Source organism: Polypterus senegalus, chromosome 12 (assembly GCF_016835505.1).
Source record: "Polypterus senegalus isolate Bchr_013 chromosome 12, ASM1683550v1, whole genome shotgun sequence".
NCBI lineage: Eukaryota > Metazoa > Chordata > Cladistia > Polypteriformes > Polypteridae > Polypterus > Polypterus senegalus.
Window position 1 is genome coordinate 111,697,834 of NC_053165.1, and position 23,851 is coordinate 111,721,684.

General features: G+C 37.4%; 1 protein-coding gene across 1 annotated transcript in view; it reads left to right on the forward strand.

The window, feature by feature from the left end:
• The first annotated feature begins 2,526 nt into the window (after nt 1–2,526).
• The window catches only part of lrrc28 (leucine rich repeat containing 28), a 145,680-nt gene continuing 124,355 nt past the window's right edge, over nt 2,527–23,851 (forward strand). Inside the window, exons 1-2 of the mRNA XM_039773270.1 lie at nt 2,527–2,620; nt 9,808–10,060. Coding sequence (XP_039629204.1) covers nt 9,875–10,060 — 186 coding nt within the window. The 5' untranslated portion in view covers nt 2,527–2,620; nt 9,808–9,874. The remainder of the gene's footprint in view (nt 2,621–9,807; nt 10,061–23,851) is intronic.

The following is a 23,851-nucleotide window of genomic DNA, read 5'->3' on the forward strand; positions in this document are numbered from 1 at the left end:
AATCACGAAGGTGGGGTGGAAGGACTTTGCCTTAAGTTCTTTGAATACACAATCAAAAAAGATGCCAAACATGCAGAAATTGTAAAATACGTCCCAGACAATGCAAAATACACATCCAATGTAATTCAAAATGAAATAACTGAGGCTCTTGCCAAAATGGTGGTAAAAGATATCAGGACCAAATATGAAAAAGCTGAACTTTGTATTAAAAGTGATGGTACCAGAGATCACTGTAAAACTGAGAATGTGTATGTAGTGACTAGATTTGTCCACATCTCCATCCCTGAAGAACACCTGATTGGCTTAATTGAACTGAATCAGCTTGATGCTGAATATATTTGTAACCAAATTCAGTCACATATCTCTGAGCTAGGATACAGCACAGACAATTTAGTGTGTCAGTGTTTTGATGTCATGTCTGGGGCAAGGCGTGGTGTCCAGGCTTTGTTACAAAACAAAGTTGGTAAGTACATTCCATATGTACACTGCTACAACCACCAGCTTCATTTAGCAGTGATACATGCAATGGAATCAGAACCTCTGGCTAAGAAGCTGTTTGACTGGTCAAATTTATTGAACACATTTTGTCACAGACATTATGTTTCACACACATAAAATACATCAACACTGAAAAGACTTCTAGAAATACGATGGATCAGTCATTATGATGTCACAAAGTCCATTGTCAACAATGAAGAAGCTATAAGGGGGCTTCTCTCAGAGGTAGCATAGGCTGACACTGCCCCTTCTGACATTTGCATAGAGGCATGTGGTCTTGTCTTTTGACCCAATGAAAAAAGCAGAATTTCTTCAATACAGGAAAATTCCTCCTTCATGTGCTTGGTGTGCTGAAACCAGCCAAGCAACTCTACAGGCACATGCAGTGGATTTGTGTACAGCTGGGGAGGTGGTGACAGCTTCACTGGCCACACTGAAGGATATGAGAAGCCACTCATTCTGGGAGGAGCATTTCTCTCAGTGTGAAAGTAGGCCTACCAATTCGCTCAAAAGGAAACGGAAAGTTACAGTAACTCACAGCTTGATGATAGTAATGTCGTGTCTACGCATGGGCATGGTGACTCTGATGAACAAATTGCTCCTAATCAGACTTTTAAAAGGGCTATGTTCAGCATTCTTGATAGAGCTATTGTGGAAATGGAGACAAGATTCTCTCAGAGAAATGTTGAATTATTGAGGGCCACATCGCTTCTCCTGCCAAAATCAGAATTATTTCTTGATCATTCTCTCCTGAAACCTCTTCAGGCACTTGCAGGGACAGAGCAAAACAGCATGAGCTTGCAAAATGAAATAGCTGTGGCAAAAGCAATGTTGATCAATAAACTGCCAGCTGATGCTAATCTCTCTGAAGCATGCAAACGCATTCAGCAGTACAAAGAGACCTTCCCTATGTTGCATTCGCTATATGTCACAGCACTCATCATTGGTGTGTCTTCAACTGCATGCGAAAGCTCTTTCTCTACTTTGAACCGCATTCTTACTCCACTCCGCCGAACAATGCTGCATTCAAAAAAGAGAAATTTAGTCATTCTAAACATCACATCACAGAACATCTAGACATGAATGAATATATTTCAGAATTTGCCAAGAGTAACCGCAGACTGGTCTTGTAGATAATATCCAGGTTAAACACTAGAAACTGATATCCTATAGCCTTCCTAATGACTACAATGAGCCACGTTTCTTTTCTTGCTCTCATATGTTGTATACATTTGACTTTATTCATATTTACCTTGTAGATGTAGTTCTATATTTGTTCACAAAAAATAATAATACAAGTTATATTGCCTCTGTTAATTTTATTGAACAATAGGTTATGAATTATGCCACAATTTTTGCTTTTATATGTTATATAAAACTATGTTATTATTATTTGATCCCCTTACAGACAAGCCAAATGCCCACCCACACATGATGTTCTGGTCACACCTCTGGAAATCAGTTTCGTAGTTTTTATGAACTGTTCGAAAGTGCCACATTTTTCCTTCTTTGGAATAGCAAATAGATTGACAGATCAGACAAACGCATTTCGATTGTGACATGGTGAGAAAAAAAATCCTCTTCCAATTCCACATCCAGTCCATACCCTCCCAAAACAAGTTTTTTATATCCCATCTTTAGTCGATATAAATTGGAAGCCTAACTAGATCACTTAAATAGCTGGAGTTTTGCAGAAGCTCGCGCAGTTAAACGTGCGTGCGTGATTGCCAGTGTGTTAGAAGAAAAGAGATCTCAGACTGGCCGCCCTGTATGTCAATCAAGTGGCAAATGCCATAGGGAGGGTATATTGACTGACGTTTTTATATATTTTTTTAATGCAACGCGATTTACCTGCACTACCTTTCCGATCTACCGGTCGATCACGATCGACATCTTAGGCACCATGTAGTACTGTATTATAGCACACCATATTCCACCAAAACAACATATCCCACAATGCCTCTCGTTTCCGCTTAAGCGTAACCAACGAAAAAGACTTTTAGATAGGGGCGTGTCTGGTTAATCGGAAGCGCCAGCAAATGACCCACAGGATTGTTAGTCTATGGCAATATGACAGCTGAAAAAGGAGTTGATCTGTGTAGTGCTCGCTGTCAACATTTCAGTAAGTTTGCAGTAACGTCTTTTTGTTTTTGCGCAGAAGCAGCTCTGTAGTCCGAATGGTAAATTTTAAATAGGCGGTATTTATTCGCTCAGCGAACAGTTCTGCTATGTTATATGCATTTTGCTCAGGATAGCTGTTGTTCAGGCAACCATGCAAGAGGTTTATGATCTGTAAACCAATCGCGATATGCTGTCAACAGATGTTGTGGTATGGAAAGATTATCCTCGTCGTTCATGCTTTTCTTCTGACTCCGTTGGTTTTGTTTTATTTATCTGTTCTTTTCCAGGCCTGATTCATAATTGTCTGGCTTTGTTTTGGGATTCACAGTCATGTACTTCTAATTTTAATTTTCATCTTGTTAAAACTAGCAAACAAAAATGTATTTTCTAGGGACGATAAATTCGCTGTAAATGTAATTTGCATTTAAATTAATAAATATAATAGTTTATTGTTGTCATTATTTTGTGTTTTACTTTGATATCAATTTACAAAACATATAATCGTTATTTTTAATCAAGAACTAAATATTCATAAGATTATACGTTTTACCCGTTATAACCCTTATTTGACTTGACAAACAAACCAGAGCAATAACCTTGTTATCATAATAGTGACTTTAATGTCCGTTGTTCAGTATGCTGATGAATATATGTATGAATGATTGTGGGTACTTGTCATTGAAAAAGTTCAGCTTAACACCTGAAAAAAGACATTGGCCCTGGTCACAGAGTGGGCTGATACGCTGCTCTGTATGTATGTATGTATTGCATGATTATTGCAATCTGCACAACACAGATTATGCTTTCTGTGGAGGAGCCAAGTTATAAATACATGAAAGGTTAAGACAAATGAACAAAATAAATTGATACAACATGTTTATTATAAAAGTTTGTTTTTAGCCTGAAGCGAAATGGTTTGGTTAAAAGAGTTCTATAAAAAAACATAGACAGTTCCATAATTCAGGTATTGTTACATGATCAAGGTTTTCTTTTTATTTATTTTTTAAATAGAATTTTTTAAAAGTTTTCTCTCTCTAGTACTGAAATGTATGGCTTCAGAAGTTATAACTTGTTACAGAGAGATGACTTGGCTTAAGTAGCATAAAATGTATACTGTGAGGTAGATATTTTTGGACAAGGGTGCACCGTCTCAACCTCACTGGTGTGAAATCTTATCTTTTAGTTTTTTTTGCTGCAGACCCCTGTGACCCTGTAGTTAGGATATAGTGGGTTGGATAATGGATGGATGGATGCACTTTATTAATCCCTGAGGGGAGATTGTCTTTTTGCGTGACCTTGGGGGATCAGAGCACAGGGTCTGCCATTGTGTAGTTATTCCATTTCTATTTTACAGCTTGGGCTATCTTTCTTCAACTCAAGTTCAGATATTGTGATCGTGATTGTTGGATTATGTAGCATGTTTTGTGGATATAAGCCTCCAGGAAGATTAATTCCTTAAAACTAAACATCAAACCAAGTATTCATAAGAACTGAGGTGGGAAGGAAAGTATAACTTTAGATTTTTATTTCTGTAGTTTATTTTATATACAGTATACCTTTTTGCTTACCGTTTTTTCTATAGAAGGTCAAGTTTAACAGGTACTTTTTTTAGCACATTGTGAATTTTCTATCTATCTATCTATCTATCTATCTATCTATCTATCTATCTATCTATCTATCTATCTATCTATCTATCTATCTATCTATCTATCTAAAGTTTACTCTTCTGTAATTGTTGATGAAAGCACACACCCACTGTGACTTTAGGTTGGATGATGTTGGGTATTTTTAACATAGAATTCAGTATTCAGAAATCTCCTAACTCTGTAATTCAGAATTCATTTGTTCCTTAAAATCAATTTTCAGCATTGTGCTCTTAAGATATACTTTTTTCCTAGAAAAAAAAATGTACATTTCAACTGGCACTATCCAGCAGAGGACAAACTAGTGACAACAGCAGTGTCATTTCCAGGCACATTTAAAATGAGCATATGAAAAGAAAAATAAACAATTTTTAATATGAGACATTACAGAATTACTGGACGTACTGATATCCATACATAAATCAAGGAACCTATGGCTAATGTTAATCATTTTTTCCACATCTCCCACCAATTAATGGTCAGGATTTCACTTTGCCATTGTTAGGTGTATATGTTTTTTGTTAATCAAATGAATGACTCATTCTTTTCTTTTCTTAAACCTTCTTTCGAAACAGAAGGGAAAGTTGCAACGTGGAGAGCCTGGCCATTGCAGGGAACACATAAGTGATGATGTGCCTGGTCATTTGTTGGCTGTTGTTTTTGTTGATTATACTATTCTCATAAAATGTGTTCTCTCTTACAAGTCCAGTATGTTACTGTATGTAGTAATTACATATACAGTTTAGTTGTAATAAAAGTTACATACAGCAAAAATGTTAATATTTGAATTGAAGAGTCATGAAATAGACTTACTATCCTATATGAAAAGTTATTTTGCTTTTTGCTTTGGATATATAAATAGATATAAAATCATGGTTGTTTTAAGTTGGAAAAACTCCTGTAAAGTTAAACTGACCATTATGTTATTTTGTAATATAATGAAATACAAATCTGTCATGGTAATTGTGTACTTTTCTTATTAACTTATCCCCTTGTATAAATGTTGTGTTTTCAGAAAATTATTTTATTTGTAATTTACTTGTAAGAAATTGAATGATATGATATAATGTATATCATTAACTATTATTATTTTCTACCCCAACATGTGGGCATATCTTCTTGTGTATAATGGTGCACTGTTAGTATCTCAGTAATTAATACATTTTTAGACACACAAATGCACACAACCTCATTGTGCATATATATTGGTAGTCTGTTTACTTCAGCCAGTGTTTACCTTCACTTTAGTCTTCATTCCTGCTGTAATAAAATATAATGTAATTTTGAGCTAATCTTGTAGCCAGTTGTGCTGATTAGGTGATGTATTACAGCAGGATATTCACTGTATTTCCCAGCTTGTGTTATTCTTGTACATGTAAAAAAAAGTTCTGATCCTAATGAGTATGCAGTATTTTATACATTTTTGGAAAAATACCAATTTTAAGATATTAAACAGATTCACTTGAGTATACCTGACATATTAACTTTTAAGAAAAAAAAATCCAACGGTGTGCCTAATGGATAGAGAATCAACGTTCTACACGTGTTGATTTACCAATGATCTTATAATGTCAGGAATAGGGAAATGGGTAGCTATTTTAAACATAAAGCATTGTTCCATTTTCCTTTTTTGGTAAAGAATTTAATACCCATTGTGATTTAGTGCTTTCTCAGATCACAGTATAGTTTTTCATTTTGGTGCATTTGCACATAATGCTTGAAAAAGCTGCTGTTGTTGCCATATCTGTATGTCTGTCTGTTCACTTGAAACAACTTGGCTCCCATTGGACTGAAATTGATGAAGTTTGGCATACTTATTCTTCAGAGGAATTTGTCAAGAAAGTTAAACTTCTGTTAAGATATCCTGAATAGAATACATAGTACACATTTGTGAGAATTCAAAAACTCTTATTTTAAAGCATTCCTGTTTTTGAACTCCTCTATCTTACAACAGAGGAATATACTATGCAATTTCAATTATGTTTTAATTTACTGTTTCAAATTTCAACTTTTATAGTTTGTATATTTTCTTTTTTTACTCATTACTGGTTTGCAGCAAAATAAGATCCCAATAAAAATTAACTAAACAGCAGCAGACTCACAATCACAGTAGCAACTTGTACAAAATGATATTTATATAAGCAGTTGTGCCAGTGTGCGCACATCTCTGACACACCAGTCCACTTCCCCTGCTGCTTGAAATCCTACTAGGTAAATTAGATGATCCATGACAGTAAAAGTAGAAATATATGCAACTTAATTTACCCAGAAGTGAATGGAAGAGAAAACTGGCTCCATAAGCATGTTTTGCATTTTGTTATGAATGCAGTGAATAAATTTGTATTTGTGTTACATTAAAAACAATCTTACTATTGCATTAACTGCAAATAAAAATTATTTAATATTTCTGTAACTCTAAGATTTAACTTATACTGTAATAATAATAATAATAATAATTTGAGAAACTGGCAGGATGAAATGCTATCTTTCAAGGTCCATTGTTTTTCAGTACAAAATAGATTTTAACTCTTCATCGGTTAGTTCTTTCAAATATTTTATGTTTAAGAAGTCTGAAGTACACTTAGCCATAGATCCTGTATATCAAAGCTAACAATAGGACATCAATAATGTAATTTGTACATCACTTGAGTTGAAAATGTACTGTCTGTGATGCTATTTTAGGCACCACAATTTTTTTAACTACATAATACAGTATTGTAAAATGCTATTCAAAGACATGCCACTTACAACCCTGTCATTGACAGCAGTACCTCTCTATTATCCAAGCCAGATGTTCTTATTTTTTTTATTACAGTATAGATAAGATTTTTAATAAAAATGTAATTGCATTTTATTATTTGTGTTATTATGAATTTGTCACTCTCTTTTACAAAAATATTTAATAAAAATGTGATAAGTGACTTTTTGCTAAAGTTACTAAACAAAAATAAAAAATACTGCAACTTCATCCATCCATCCATCCTTCCTCTTCTGCTTATCCGGGGTCGGGTCGCAGGGGCAGCAGCTTAAGCAGAGAGGCCCAGACTTCCCTCTCCCCGGCCACTTCTTCCAGCTCTTCCGGGAGAAATCCAAGGCGTTCCCAGGCTAGCCGGGAGACATAGTCCCTCCAGCGTGTCCTTGGTCTTCCCCGGGGCCTCCTCCCGGTTGCACATGCCTGGAACACCTCACCAGGGAGGCGTCCAGGAGGCATCCTGATCAGATGCCCGAGCAACCTCATCTGACTCCTCTCGATGCGGAGGAGCAGCGGCTCTACTCTGAGCCCCTCCCGGATGACTGAGCTCCTCACCCTATCCTTAAGGGAGAGCCCAGACACCCTGCGAAGGAAACTCATTTCAGCCGCTTGTATTCGCGATCTCGTTCTTTCGGTCACTACCCATAGCTCATGACCATAGGTGAGGGTAGGAACGTAGATCGACTGGTAAATTGAGAGCTTTGCCTTATGGCTCAGCTCTTTTTTCACCACGACAGACCGATGCAGAGCCCGCATCACTGCGGATGCCGCACTGATCTTCCTGTCGATATCACGTCCATTCTTCCCTCACTCGTGAACAAGACCCCGAGATACTTAAACTCCTCCACTTGGGCAGGATCTCTCCCCCAACCCTGAGAGGGCACTCCACCCTTTTCCGGCTGAGGACCATGGGCTCAGTTTTAGAGGTGCTGATTCTCATCCACCCCCGGGGCCATGCCACCAAGGAGTTTTTTGACCACCTTGGTGACCTCAGTCCCAGAGATGGGAGAGCCCACCTCAGAGTCCCCAGGCTCTGCTTCCTCATTGGAAGGCATGTTAGTGGGACTGAGGAGGTCTTCGAAGTACTCCACGAGTCGAGTTCAGCAGCGCACCATCCCCACCATATACGGTGATGACACTGCACTGCTTCCCTCTCCTGAGACGCTGGATGGTAGACCAGAATCTCCTCTAAGCCATCCGAAAGCCGTTCTCCATGGCCTCTCCGAACTCCTGTCATGCCCGAGTTTTTGCCTCAGCAACCACCGAAGCCGCATTCCACTTGGCCTGCCGGTACCTATCAGCTGCCTCCAGAGACCCACAGGACAAAAAAGTCCTATAGGACTCCTTCTTCAGCTTGATGGCATCCCTCACCGCCGGTGTCCACCAACGGGTTCGGGGATTGCCACCACGACAGGCACCGACCACCTTACGGCCACAGCTCCGGTCAGCCGCCTCAACAATAGAGGCCCGGAACATGGCCCATTCGGACTCAATGTCCCCCACCTCCCTCGGGACGTGGTCGAAGTTCTGCCGAAGGTGGGAGTTGAAGCTACTTCTGACAGGGGACTCTGCCAGCCGTTCCCAGCAGGCCCTCACAACACATTTGGGTCTACCAGGTCTGACAGGCATCTTCCCCCACCATCGAAGCCAACTCACCACCAGGTGGTGATCAGTTGACAGCTCCGCCCCTCTCTTCACCCGAGTGTCCAAGACATGTGGCCGCAAATCCGACGACACGACCACAAAGTCGATCATCGAACTGAGGCCTAGGGTGTCCTGGTGCCAAGTGCACATATGAACACCCTTATGCTTGAACATGGTGTTCATTATGAACAATCCGTGACGAGCACAGAAGTCCAATAACAAAACACCGCTTGGGTTCAGATCGGGGGAGGGGCATTCCTCCCAATCACGCCCTTCCAGGCCTCACTGTCATTGCCCATGTGAGCATTGAAGTCTCCCAACAGAACGAGGGAGTCCCCAGAAGGTACGCCCTCTAGCACTCCCTCCAAAGACTCCAAAAAGGGTGGATACTCCAAACTGCTGTTCGGGCGCATACGCACAAACAACAGTCAGGACCCTTCCCCTCACCCGAAGGTGGAGGGAGGCCACCCTCTCGTCCACCGGGGTAAACCCCAATGCACAGGCTTCAAGTCGGGGGGCAATAAGTATGCCCACACCTGCTTGGCACCTCTCAGCAGGGGCAACTCCAGAGTGGTAGAGAGTCCAGTCCCTCTCAAGGAGATTGATTCCAGAGTCCAAGCTGTGCGTTCAGGTGAGTCCGACTATATCTAGCTGGAGCCTCTCGACCTCGCACACTTGCTCAGGCTCCTTCCCCTTCAGAGAGGTGACAGTCCACGTCCCAAGAGCCAGTTTCTGTAGCCGAGGATCAGACCGCCAAGGTCCCCGCCTTCGGCCACCACCCAACTCACACTGCACCTGACCTCCTTGGCCCCTCCCATAGGTGGTGAGCTCATGAGAAGGAGGACCCACGTTACCTCTTTGGGCTGTGCCCGGCTACTGCAACTTTTAAAGCAGTATATCCTTGAATGCACATAAACGTTATGCCATGTATACAGTTTCTAACTTGTTTTATTCTTGTGCAGTTCAATGTTGTTATGATCTATAGCTTTAGATCAGCATACCATTGATTAAATATGGACATGACCAGTTGAAGTTTACAGGAAATGATGAAAATACAGTAAACTGGATATTTGGTCAAAATTGGAGGGTTTCTTAAGTAACTCACGTGGACACTGCTAACATTTTAACATTTTCTCTGCTTTTTTTCAGATTCTTTCTAGGTAGATGCATATCCTGTTTATTGAAAATGTATGTATTTGCCAAAAGTTAAGAACCCATGAGGGACACCAGAATCATGTCTTCTGAAATTTGTGAAACAATATGGATGGCAAAACAGGAGAGGCACAAGAATCTTTTTCTGAATTATAGAAACCTTAGCCATTTTCCTCTGGAGCTTTTAAAAGATGAAGGGTTGCAGTTCTTGGAAAGACTTTACATGAAGAGGAACTCTCTCACTTCATTGGTACGAACGTAATGTAAACAGTAATAAACCAATCCACCGTTTGCGTGGAGCTTCACTTTACACTTCATAAAATTCTTATTTTCAACTGTTATTCATGTAAGATCTACTTGATCAGTTATTCTTGCACTCATTTAAATAATTTTATAAAATTCAGATGCTTGGAGATGTAGCTATAACAATAGTTGCTATAAATCAAACCTATAGAAAATGGGGGAAAAACTAGGTTTATCTCTATTACCCAGCCACCTACAGTTTTCCAGTTTTATGTAACAGTAAAGCAAGCATGTCAGTCCAGTTACTCATGGCAAGTCTTTCCATCACAGACCAGGTATTTTATCTGCACTGTTACTTATGACAGGCAATTTAAAATTACCATGGGTCTGCAGATACAGTATTACGTTATTTATAGATCTAGTGTGTCCATATGATTCCTGATGATTTAAATAAGAAATCAGCTAGAAGATTTAATCCATGTCTATAATGCTCTGCTTAACCTGCTCTCTAAAATCTGCATTAAACAACAACAATTAAAATAACATAAACATAACATTGTCAAATCTGCTTAAGGTAATTGGTGGTAATGGAGACATGGAGCCTGGTCCAGCAACAATACTAGTCAATCTATGTGCACATTTTTCTGATGTGAGGGGAAAATTGGAATCATTTAAGAAAAACCCATGCATGCACAAGAAAAATGGGGAGAATATGCTGACTTCACAATGTCAGGGTCTGGGCGTGGGTCTCAAATCCAGGATGTTAGGTCCATGCAACAGCAGCAGTAACTACTGCAGCTTTGTGCCCCAATCACTTTCATAAGGATGATCTTGGTATGCCACCCTAATCTTGAATAATTAATTTATTTAAAACAGTGCAATATTCCACACAAACCAAATAATCAGAAAACAAAATCAATGTTGGATATTTCTGTACAGGTTAAATGCCTTGATAGTCAGGTGGGTGGGCTTCGCCAGTTGCCCATAGTCCAAATGCACTTTACCTCAAAAACCACTCAGTCTCTCTCCATTCTTCCTTCTTAATGGCCTTACTACCTTTGCTCCAACATATCTATTAACTTTAAATGGGCCATGGCAGGGAATGGATTTTAAACCCCACTGATGGTGTTGTTTCTAGGATCAGAAGTTCCAGAGCTCCGTCTGGTACCTAGGGATCCCTATACTAGAAATCTATGTGGGACTGATTTTTTTATTAAACCTGCCCCCACCCACTCCCGCATACACTTGGCCGCATTTGTCCTGTTCTGCTTTCACCCTAATGGTTTTGTCCTACTTTTGCCCGCTCAAACACCCTGCTTCCTTTATGGAAAAAAAGTCATATATGGTTGATAAGATTGTTTAACGTGGTCATGTACAAGGAGGTGGCTGATGTTTTCCCCTCTTTGTCCCAGTCGTCGTTTTCACTTGTTTTTGCAACAAATTTCTTCTACATCAGTATTTAATACAGATACTCCAGTGGGACTTAAATAATAATTTCTGAGCACAAGTCTGCATGTCCTTTTCACAGAAAGGAACAAAAAAGAGCAGTGTAGGCAATGTGTCTTGTTAAAAGTTTGTAAGTAGGCAACTGTTTACTGCTTTATATTGAAATAAACTATGATCTATGTTAATGATTGCTATTCATTCCAGACAATTATGGAACAGACACAGGAGGTAGGTGCTGTCTGTGTACAAGTCATACATATACGTTTTCTAGTCAGTATATTACTGTTAAGAAACACCACTTTCAGAAATTATTGGAGATTTTTATAAGAGTTATTTTCATACAGCTCAAAGTAGTTTTTGCTTATTAATACAAGCACACTGTAACCAAGCAAAGCACTATGAATGTACAGGCATCCCCTCATCTGCTCTCTAGCTCTGAGAGGGAAGAAGGCGTTAGTAACGGCTGTCAAGTGAACTTTACTGCACTCTTTTAATGCAATTACACTAAATCAAATGCACTTATTACAAATCTTCTTGTTCTTGCACCTTTGCGATCCTCTTAAATTAAATATACTTTGGGGTAAGAAATGTTGCTACTGAATATTCTTTTGACAAGTTCTTTCAGATGTGGTAATATCTGATTCTGAATTATTTGGTGCAACTTTGAACGGTTTCAGAAAAGAGACCACAGCTGTATATTTTTATTGATGTGGCCAATTGTCAAATTGATGCAACAATGAATCCAGCATATCGAAATTTGAGTTCCAACTGGTCCAATGGACTGTTTACGTGACCTTGTAACCTTACCTTGTTGTCCAGTGTGTTTAAAATACCTGACTGACCTCTTTTACATTAGTCAGGAGCTGCGCAACTTCATGTTCTTTTTCCATCACTGCTGGTGTAAAAGCACTTGAGATAATCGTGTTAAGAAAGGGGCACTACAGTTTAATTTGGTGTAGCTATGCAAGGCAGTGATCGTGTTTGCAGTTAATTCCGATAACTCTTACATTTTTCAAATGGTAAAGCGTGAATGTTTTTACATGTTTTAATCATACTTGCTTTGAATGCAGTTGTAAAAAACACCCTTGACACAAGAATATAGCTCATAGCTAATATAATGGATGGTTGCAGATACTGTATGAAAGAGGTTTTCCCAAAGTTTTCGGTCCACCGGTCTCCAGCATATCATGTATGATATTTCTCATTTTTTGGGCTTTATCTACCATGTGCTGTAATACAGTTGTTGGATAAGACAATATCTGTTTAAACTTAAGACTTTCGAGTTTTGGCTGCCGTGGCAACTAGGTACTGCTGAATTTTAATATAGCCCTCACTAGACACTGTGTTGTAAAGCTGTATATCCTTGCAAACAAAATCCGCACATTTATCCAATGCTTCACTTTTAGCGTTGGTTGTTACTTTTGATAAGTCTGTTAAGAATGTCAGCTTAGTTCGACCCTTCACTACTGCACGTGTGTGGAGCTTTAAACCTGAGGTGCCTGACTTATGTCCACTGTATGTTAGCACATTTATCGCAGAAAGCAAACGGCACTTGGTTGCCATTAGCCACCGGTAACAACTGAAAATGACTGCCAAATGTCAGACTTGCCTTTAGTGAGTTTTGCAGTCTTGTACTCTCCTTTTTAAATGTTGTTTCTACTTGGGCTTTGCAGTCTTGAGAAGGCTGTAGCAAGACAGTATTTGCTTGTGTCATAACTGGTATATTGATTGAATGTACGATCCGTTTAAATTTAAATTTTTATTTCCCAGATACTAGCTCCCGAGTGTCGACAGCCTGCTCCCACCCGCAATACTGAAAATCAGTCCAACATTGCAAGGAATTGCATTGGGCCCCGCAAGTCCTATGGTAGTGCAGATCTCTACCGTATATCTCAGTACACATTTGAAGGGCCAAGCTTATTTACTGGTTTCAGTACTACCAGCTCTTCGTACCATTTATTATGGTTCCCACTCTTCTTATTTCTTTACCTACAAAGTACTAGTAACTTCTGAAGCATATATTGCACAATGTCTCCACCTGGCTGTTTACCCACACTAGCACTTATATGGATCATTGAGTAACCAGTGTTTTTGTTTAAGTACAGGCAGCTTATTGCTGTATATTAAATAAATGTAGTCATATAGCACATCACTTTTAATAAAGTCCCTCCTCCCAATGAAAGTGAAACAGACAAAGAAGAGAAATAGCAATCAATTGGAAATTGATCAATAATAATGTCTTTACAGCACTGAAATGAGATCAACTCTAGTTTAAAGAAGGCTGGTTAGCAAAAATTGTAATAACAAGGCTGTCCAACACTAAGGGATTACTGGCTTGTTACCATTTAAGAAAATGAAATTTTCATTCTTTTAAATTTCATATAGTTTATACGCTAACTTGATCCCATTTTGATATAAAAGTCAAAGTGGGATTCTTGATATGGGCAAACGAAAAGTACTTGGTTAGCAATGATGTGTCATCTAGTGCTGGTCTGAAAAGAGTAATTAGATGATGAGAATCTGTAATAATACAAATCGTGTTTAATAAGTGAGTGAAAATTATAGTCTGGTAGATGGTAATTCGCAAGCATAGGTTTCAAAACATGTATCTGTTTTTCTGATTTTTTATTCACTCTTATTCAATTTTAATATTTAGAGACTTATGCACAGCAAGCACTTCTCACTTTATTACAGCAAATTGTCATATATTTAACATGCACTGTATTGGCTATCTGCTGCTTATAATTCTTGTTAAGATATTTAAGGTGCCGCATTCAAAGTTACTAATAAATTAGAACAGGCAGCAGGCCACTTAACCATAAAAATCATGTGTTCAAGTCTGGGTTTTTGGTTGCCATTCTATGGAATTATTATTTGTTGCTTTTTCAGGTCCTTAAATAAGATGATGTGTCTTTTCTGTCGGCCTTGGTATTCCATATTTTCCCCGAAAATGATTATTTTAGAAATATATTTTATAAAGCTAACTCAAAGGGAGTAAGCTCAGTTTAGTAATAGCAGGCACACAACTAACATTTGTTGAGTTCAGGGTAATAGATAGCCCCACTGTAGCATATTAAAGGAGGATTCAACTGACATGCCCCTGTTTTTGCGCTGTTGTGTTTGGAGCTTCTGGAGTGTATTTCAGTTTGCTTGTGTGTGTCTGATAAAGTTGTGTCTCTTCGCATGTGTTCACAGTCTACATGGGCATCAGACAGCATGTGCAAAAAAATAAAAATGTATTATAAATATATAGTATTGATTAAAAAAGTAAACTAATTCAATTGCATTGTCTAAATCCAGGAGTTAAATACACTCAGTTAACCTAGCCACCATTTTTTATTTGTCAGAACCTATTTATATTAAACTAATGTTCTGTTTGCTCTAAATGCCTACTGTAGAAAAATGAATGTGTATGACATTCATTTACAGCAATATGATAACGTAGAGCACTTTTAATATTCCATTTTGTTGGAAAAAAATATTACATAACTTCAAAAAAAGTATGTTTGGACATGGAATGAAACAAAGGTTCCAAGCTACAGTTAACACCATTGTTTACATCATTCATTATAAATTATTCATTATAAAGATAATTTGGCTCAATTCACTAAAAAAAATCAGGGTTTTCTATTCTTAGAATGCTTTTTATGCAGTTAGATAGATAAATAGATAGGTTGAACTTTATTCCCGTGGGAAAATCTGGCTTTTTACAGAAGCTCTTTAAATACTGTCACAAGAACGAGACATAGACAGATAAAGGTTTGGGGCAGCCACCCCTATAATGTGGTATCCTGGCTGCAAAAGTCGTTTTAACAAATAATCAGCACTGAAGTGCATTCAACTGAGTCCAAAACAAGACTGAGGAAACAAAGGAAAAGGGGCAGGTTTTAAAGGGGGAGACAGGAAGTGAGGTCACATGGATCCGGCACGTGGTCTTCCACCATTGGTTCATAGCCGGACGTGACATCCGAGGGACTGGAGCTGGTGTGGCCGACTTCCATTGGCTCAGTCCCGGAAGTGATGTCAGGAGAGCCAGGTGAAATCCCCCGGGAATGGTCTACAGGCAAGGGAGAAAAAGAGTCAGTGCACTTTGCCACACCCCGGAATGCCTCCGAACTGCCTTCACTCAAGCCGTTTAGCTGCCTCCCATGCGCAAGTGTGTGACAATACATAAATAGATAAGCTATACTGTAAAGCAAGAAAATGAAAAAAAAAGTTCTGACTTGGCTGTCACAGTCACAAGGAAGCTTAATGCAGACATATTGCTGTTGGTTTAAGGGAGCCCCAGTAGCATTTCTTCACAAGCTTCTGCTGAGTAATTCATTGGCTAAAAGTACTCAATGTTAGTATGTCAGAGAGAGGTTCCTTTTCTTAAACAAAATTAAATCATGTTTGTGCAAATCAGTCCCAGTTATTCAAGTTATAAAATTATATGTTTTCAAAATTGCTTTCTTCTGCTTTTTCAGAACTGAACAAAAAGGTGACAAGGGCAAAAACAAATCTCAGAATCCAACCTCAATAATGTGGCAGAGTGGTTCTCACTACCTCACACCAACTGGAATCGGGGTTTCACCCATTCATGTCTATATACATTTTGAATATATATATATATAATATATAATATATATAATAATATAATATATACAGTATATATATTATTTTTTTTGTGCTCATATGGTTTTTCTGTGGACACCCTGTCGCTTTTCCCACATCTCAAATATGGGCATTTTAGGTTATTTGATGACTGTATTTTGTTGTTTTATGAGTAAATGTCCTGCCCAGTTGTGGAAAAATCATTTCTGGAAATGTATGAATGGAACATCTAAATAACAGTTGGGAAATATGCGTCTTAAACTTGTGAGCTTGCAATAAAATACAGAGTGAAATAAGATGTGCAAGTATTATTTGGAATCCAGGAACATTTGAAAACGTTTAAAGGGTCTCAATGCTTTTCCAAGACTCATACTGCTTTTTATTATCCCATTTAAAGCACTTTTGTGAAACATGGGCGTATGCTGTTTTTCAGCTAAACTCTTTTTAAATAGTTTGGGGTTTGCATATAGAACATAACACAATGGTGACTTTCTTGAAATTAAAGTCGTTTTTGATAATACCATATTTCTGAGATTTATTATTTTTCAACGTTTTGATTTGCAAATTTCTCCAAGGAAATGCAAATGATGAAGTACGTAAAAATATATGCTATCTGACTAGGTGGGCCACCTTTCAATATTTTGCAATTAAAAGGGAAAACACAATGAGAAAGTGAACATCCATCACCTTTCAAAAGATGCTAAATATCTGTCAGCTAGCTTAAAGGCAACATGTTTCAAAAGAGTATTATTTGCCTTTGTATTTAGCAGAGAAATGCAGAAACCTTTTAGTGGACATTGGCTCAATAGAGGAGAAATGGTACTTTCCAGAGAAGGATTTGTTGTATTAGCGTATTCTGGACACAAATAAATGCCTGCTTACGTTTCTGAGTTTTGAACTGTTGCAGGAAGGCTTGGCAAAAAACATTGTGCATAATTTCTGATACGTATTCCAGACCACATATTACACTTCCTCTAATGAGGATATACAGTACTTTATTTTCCTCATATACCATTTATTAACAAAAGTGCAGAGCAAATAAAAGAATTACCACTGAATTAAATGAAATATCAAATTCAATCTCTTTCCTTCTTAAAAGTGAGAGGTCACATAATAGGATAAGCCACCAGATATTATCATTATCCTTAGACCCCAAACACGAACCTGGCCAGAAGACGGTATATATCAAAGCCAACCCAAAAAGCAGACATGTAACTAATCTAGTTAGCTTATTAGCCATACAAACTGTAACACAGCAAGTTTGTTGGTTTTTATACTTAGAACACATGAAAGACAACAGTGTTTCTTAAACACAATGTGTGGAATATGATCCGTCTGTGTGTCTTACATATTTTTTCAGATTGACCATACAAATGTATATATTCTTAACATTTGCAAAAATCTTTAACACGGCCTTAATGAGTATGGTTGTCTACTTTGTTTATCACTGCTATTTTATCTCTAGACACTTTTGCTCAGAAGAAACGAGTTAGGTGTTAATAGGGTATCTGCAGCAGTAATACTAAAGTAGATTGGTCAAATGGCAAAAAAGAAAATGAAATTGTCTGGCTCTTGGGCCACTAGGGGAAAAGGGGCAGAGGCTTGAGCTTCTTTAAACTACCACTACATTTACAGATAAAGCAATGTACAAAGATGGTATAGGAAGGAGGGGTTAATCAGCCATTTAATCAATTAGTCATGTTGCCTTTTGCAATTCTGGTAAGTAATTAAAATAAGTAACAAGATGCCTAAAAGGGTAATGGCAAATTAATGAAGACTGAGTGAAGGATCTCTGCTTCACTTTCCAGTTGGGACACCATAAATATGATGAGATCTATACAGTTTATGAACTAGGATAATAAATCAGCGAAAGTCTACATTAAACCCTTTAACTTTGTCTGTTGTGATCTGAACGTGGATACAGACTTAAGTTCACAAATAACCAAAACATGCTTGTTGAAATTAACAAAATAATACAGTTTATTTATAATATAAGGATAATATATGATGGCTATATGGAAGCATATAAATACATATGCACATATATAGGTATACTGTATAGACGAAAGACTGTAACAAAAAACACAAAACAAAGTTACAGAAACTTAGTTGAACTTTCACCTATATTAAAAGATACATAACTTATGAAACCTGATCTTTCAATTCATTTGGTTAAAATGGATAAATTATTTAGCTAGTTATGAAGCATATCTTGCCTGCAATGTGGTGTTCATTTACTCACTGCTAGTTTCTTCATTGCCTCACCTTTCCCTACACAGAGCTTCTGTATGTGCATAGATGAGAGTTACTGCTCTGCATGCTCTTACTGGTTTTAGGAAGACACGTATAACACCGCTAGAACTTGTCCTTCACAAGGGTGATTACATTTCAGTTATAGTGACACCAATACCATGATACATTATTTGTCTTATATATGTACAAGTTACAGTTAATAGTTCTCTGAATCAGACTAGGTGTATTTATGGTCTGATGTAAGCAGTGCTTTGTTCCTTTCCTGGTCGGCTTATTCTAGACATGTGGAAGAATCTTCAGTGTGCCTTCTTTCTTCATTTTATGAGCTTGTCTCCTTCACCTTGGTTGTACCTTCTTGTTGTGGGCAATGCAGCAGTTTCTTTTTTGTGGTTCAAACATATTATGTTGGTTCTGTTTTTGCTAGCAAAATCGCATCTTTGGGGCTACTGGTGATCAGTTACTGTTTTCAGCAAGATAAATGTGTGACTTATGCGCAGTTGTACTCTGTCCAGGTTTTCTCTTAGCAAAGTTTGGACTAGTGCTACCCAAAGTCCAACTTCTTTTACAGTTATTAAGTTTAATAATAATGGAACAAGTCCTAAATATTTTTTCAGTTTCTCTTGTATGATTCCTGATTCTGATATTCACGTATCACATTCATGAAAATGGTAATCAAGGAGGAGAATGTTATTCAAAAATGAGTGGGTCTGGATCATCTGTTTATCAGTACTAGACACATTTTGTGATTAAATTTTGTTACACGTATATTTATACAATCCATAACAAAATCTAGTCAAGGATGACCAAGAAGAGGCAATGTACTATACGTATTAATCATAGAGAAAAGCAGCTCATTGACTTAGATTTGCTGTACTGAAAATGTTGGCAGCCAAAATGTATTTTGATTAGTTGCTGAATTCTGGCTATACCCAGAAAATCTGTATTGAGAAAGTGTTTTCTAGAGTTTAGCACTGTTGAATGAGGGCTTTTTAGGAGAAACAAATTCATCAGGAAACTCGAAAATTACAATTTCAGTGCTTTGTAAATGTTCCAGTCTTTGTGCAGTGAACCAATGCAGGCAAAACATCTTCACTCTTTCTTTATATCAAAGTGCCATTCTTGGGCATATATGAAATGAAAAATTCAAAGCAACTCAAGAATAGTTCTAGCTATTTTCTGATTGGATAGATTCTTGTTACTAAAACAAGTTAAAGGTATGACTGGTACTCTACAATGAATGCTTTCATTCATCTGATAAACATTTAGAGCCAATAAGTTATTTATTTACATTGTAATCGCTTTCTGTCAGCAATACGTTTATTAAAAATAAGACACAAGGATATTTTTTTAAGAAATCTAAAAACTTTTGTGAAAGAACTGCACCAGCAACATTTTGTAGAGTATTATGGAAGTTGATAAAAATGTATATGGATTATTTTGTTAATGGTTACCTTTGTACAAACCTCTGTGTCTCATCCATTTCACTGTGTCATAGAGTGGTGCCTTTCACCTTTTCATATGGCCATCTGTTGAGTGTTATGTATGTGGCCTTAATAACCAGCCTTGAAAGGAAATAAGATATGGAATAGTTGTAAGATAGTATGTGTTGTACTGACAGTTCTCTTTAATACTTTTTTGTATGTATGTTTTGTATTATAATTGTTTTCTGGGGGTAAGTTGGATAGATATTATATGTGTCCTTAAGTGGAATGAAGGCTTTAGAGAAACTGAAGATAAATTTGGAAATATTTAAAAAACTATCACCAACAACAGCCTGCTCACACCATGACCAAAGATTTATATCACCAATAATTTCTAGCTCCACTAATAACAGGATGCAATTATTGTGGAGTCGTCTCTGTAGATGCAAGTTCAAAACAGAATTGTCCCAAAATGATTGAGCTTCCAGTTTTGGACCCTTCTGACAGGGAGAGGCAGGACCAGATGGAAGGACATTGGAAGTGATGCCAGAGATGTTCTAGCCATCAATGAACCAGTCTGAAGAGGGAGGAAAAAAGAAAGACATTAGGAAACGGTGGCAACCCCTGGAGCGACGGTAAAATTGCAGTTACTGCAGCCCTCCAGCTGTCTCATATGCACATACATGCAAAAGTGTTTAATATGCATATTCAGTTTAGACTAAGGCTTTGAAACCAGATAATAGGATTGCCCAAAATTGATTCACACCCACTTGTCATTGCCAGCATCTTTCTGTTTTGTTCTTTTCTGTTTTTATTTAAATATATTTGTCTCTGCCTTGTAAAAGAGAGGAGCTTGTTTTTTGCACAGTATAGGTAAGGAATAATTATTGGTAGTAATAGAAATATTTTTGTTTTGGTTTCAACTATCTATTTAAATATTTAGAGATTTTTATCTTATTTCATCTAACATAAAATGCTTCTATAACATAAATACTAAGAAAATATTATTGCAGGAGCATTTATGGGTTCATAGACCATAATTAAAGACTTTCAGTGCCAAGTGGCAATAGACTGAGATAACTTTATTTGTCTCCAAATATTAAAAGCTATATTAATTTCTCCTTCTTAAATCCCAATTTAGTTATGTGGAATTTGTTTCAAGTCTGAAGTGGTTAAAAATGTTTTGCAAAGACTGACTTGATTTAAATGTAAGTGGAAATGGATAATAATTTTTGACAGTATATATTGTTTTAAAAATCTGTTAATGGTCTCAGTATCCATATTTTTGCCAGTACAAAAATGACATGAAACAGAGAATTTCAATTTCAGCTAAAGATATTTTTTACATTTTCTTTATTATATCCCTTTGATACTTTAGTTTCTTGGGCGAATGGATGCATACAATCAAACTTTATGCAAGTCATTGATAGAATAGAACAATAGTAGGAAAGATGAGATACAAGGTTCAGTGTCTTCTGCTAAAACATTGAATAACAAATTGTCAACAGAGATAAAGAACAATATGACAATGTGATTCTTAAAAAAAAAAACTCACTAGTTTTCTTTTAAAAATAAATTTAACAATGTGTTTGTTGTTCTTAGTAATTTGTGTTCAGCAAACTGCTGACTCTGAGACAAACATTGCACACTTCTGCTTGTTGGCTAAAAGTACTTAGTGTGTCATGGAGAGGATGTGCAGCATTGTACATAATGGCACTCAGTTTTGTTTTAATTCTCTTCTTTGCTATTACCTCCTGGGGCTTCAGTGTGCTTCCTATAACTGAGCCTGCCTTTTTAATTAGTTTGTTGATTCAGTTGGCCTCTCTTGAAGTGATGCTACCAGCCCAGCACACCACAGTGTAGAAAGTTACACTGGCCATCACAGAGATCTAGAAGATGTGCAGGATGTCACTTCCCACATTTGAAAAACACAGTCTTCTAAGGAAAAAGAGCCTTCTCTGCCCATTCTTATATAGTTCCTCTGTGTTCCAAGACCAGTCCAACCTGACATTAATGTTGAGTACTTGTACGGGTGGACCACCTGTACATCCACTCCTTGAACAGTGACTGGACATAGAAGCTGTTTGGTGCAACAAAAGTCAACAACCAGTTTCTTGGTTTCCTGAAGTTAAGATCCAGACAGTTCTCCTTGCACTAAGAAACAAACTTCTTTGCCTGATGTCCTGAAATACCACATAAGTACAGAATCACCTGAGAATTTCTGTAAGTGACCTGACCTGGTGTTATATTTGTAGTCATAACTTGTAGTTGTAAACTGGCAAGTAATCAGGCTTGAACAAAATAATTCACCTTAAGAGCCCTAAGCAGTTACAAAAGCACAATAGTAGCATCAGGAACACTAGAAATGAGCTGTTCACAAATATAGTGGTGTAAAGTAAATGTCTTTAGTCAAAAATTTGACACCTTCCAGAAAATAAGTCAAAAACTAATTCTGCTCATTTTAAAAAAAATTTCCCGGCTCACACAGTAACTATGCATCGTTAAGCAAGCACAGGCATTTTCCTGAGATGTAAGTTAATAATTCAGGAATTACCGTCTTACATCCTAATCCTCTTCTGTGTTACTTCCTGATTTATGTGGATTTCACAACTTCATTGGGGATGATTTGATAGGCAAAATGTAAGACATTTTCCACTTTTACATTCCTGTAGACTGAAAAAATGCACTGCTAAATCTGTGGCTTCATTCAAGATATTTCTTGCATAATGACTTGCCAATTCATGTTTCAATTCAGTCTGCAGAAGTCTGTTGTTAAAAACACAGTTGAAGTTTCCTCAGGGCATCTTGAGTTTGGAGCTGTAGTTTTCAATTCAATAACTGGATGATGCAAAAACAACTGTAAATTCCTGGAACAATTCTTGCCAATTGAAATAAGGTTAACCTCTATTAATTATAGCTATACGTAGCTTAATGTTAACTGATATTCACACATATTATTTATTAACATATTGATTGTAATGTGGTTAAACATAGTTTAATTTTTGTAAACAGTGTTCATATTGTATAACACTTTGTAATCCTATAGTTATTAATTATTTACTAATAATTTTGGCAAACAAAACTGTATTTCAGGTGAAATAAAATGGTTTAAGCCAGTAATAATACACATAGCAGGCGTAAAGAGCAATAAGCAAACTTTGCCAAGGCCAAAGCTCTCAGATTGCACTGCCCAACAGTCAAAATGGCAGCAGTTTTCTATTACAATTACACTCAGAATTAGCAGCCAGTTTATGATTTTAAAAAACACATTTCTCATAATGAGATGATATGTGTCAACTCTTTGTCTGCAGTCTTGCAAAATTACTAATAGTAAGACTTCACTTCTTTTATGAAGTACACAAAGAGTGCGACCGTTCTCCTAGGTTTCAGAACACCTGCTTTTATTATTTTATCTTGACCAATGGGAATTGTGCGACCTAGCACGTTAGCCAACAGTGGAAAGGCTAGCTTGGTCTCATTTGTATCCATGGATATTTATTCTTTTTAATACACCATTTAGAACTTGAAAAGTGAAGCAGGTTGAACCAGCGGCCAGGTAGTTTAAGATTGTGCAGTGCATCCGGAAAGTATTCACAGCACATCACTTTTTTCACATTTTATGTTACAGCCTTATTCCAAAATGGATTAAATTCATTTTTTTCCTCAGAATTCTACACACAACACTCCATAATGACAACGTGAAAAAAGTTTACTTGAGGTTTTTGCAAATTTATTAAAAATAAAAAAACTGAGAAATCACATGTACATAAGTATTCACAGCCTTTGCTCAATACTTTGTCGATGCACCTTTAGCAGCAATTACAGCCTCAAGTCTTTTTGAATATGATGCCACAAGCTTGGCACACCTATCCTTGGCCAGTTTTGCGTATTCCTCTTTGCAGCACCTCTCAAGCTCCATCAGGTTGGATGGGAAGCGTCGGTGCACAGCCATTTTAAGATCTCTCCAGAGATGTTCAATCAGATTCAAGTCTGGGCTCTGGCTGGGCCACTCAAGGACATTCACAGAGTTGTCCGGAAGCCATTCCTTTGATATCTTGGCTGTGTGCTTAGGGTCGTTGTCCTGC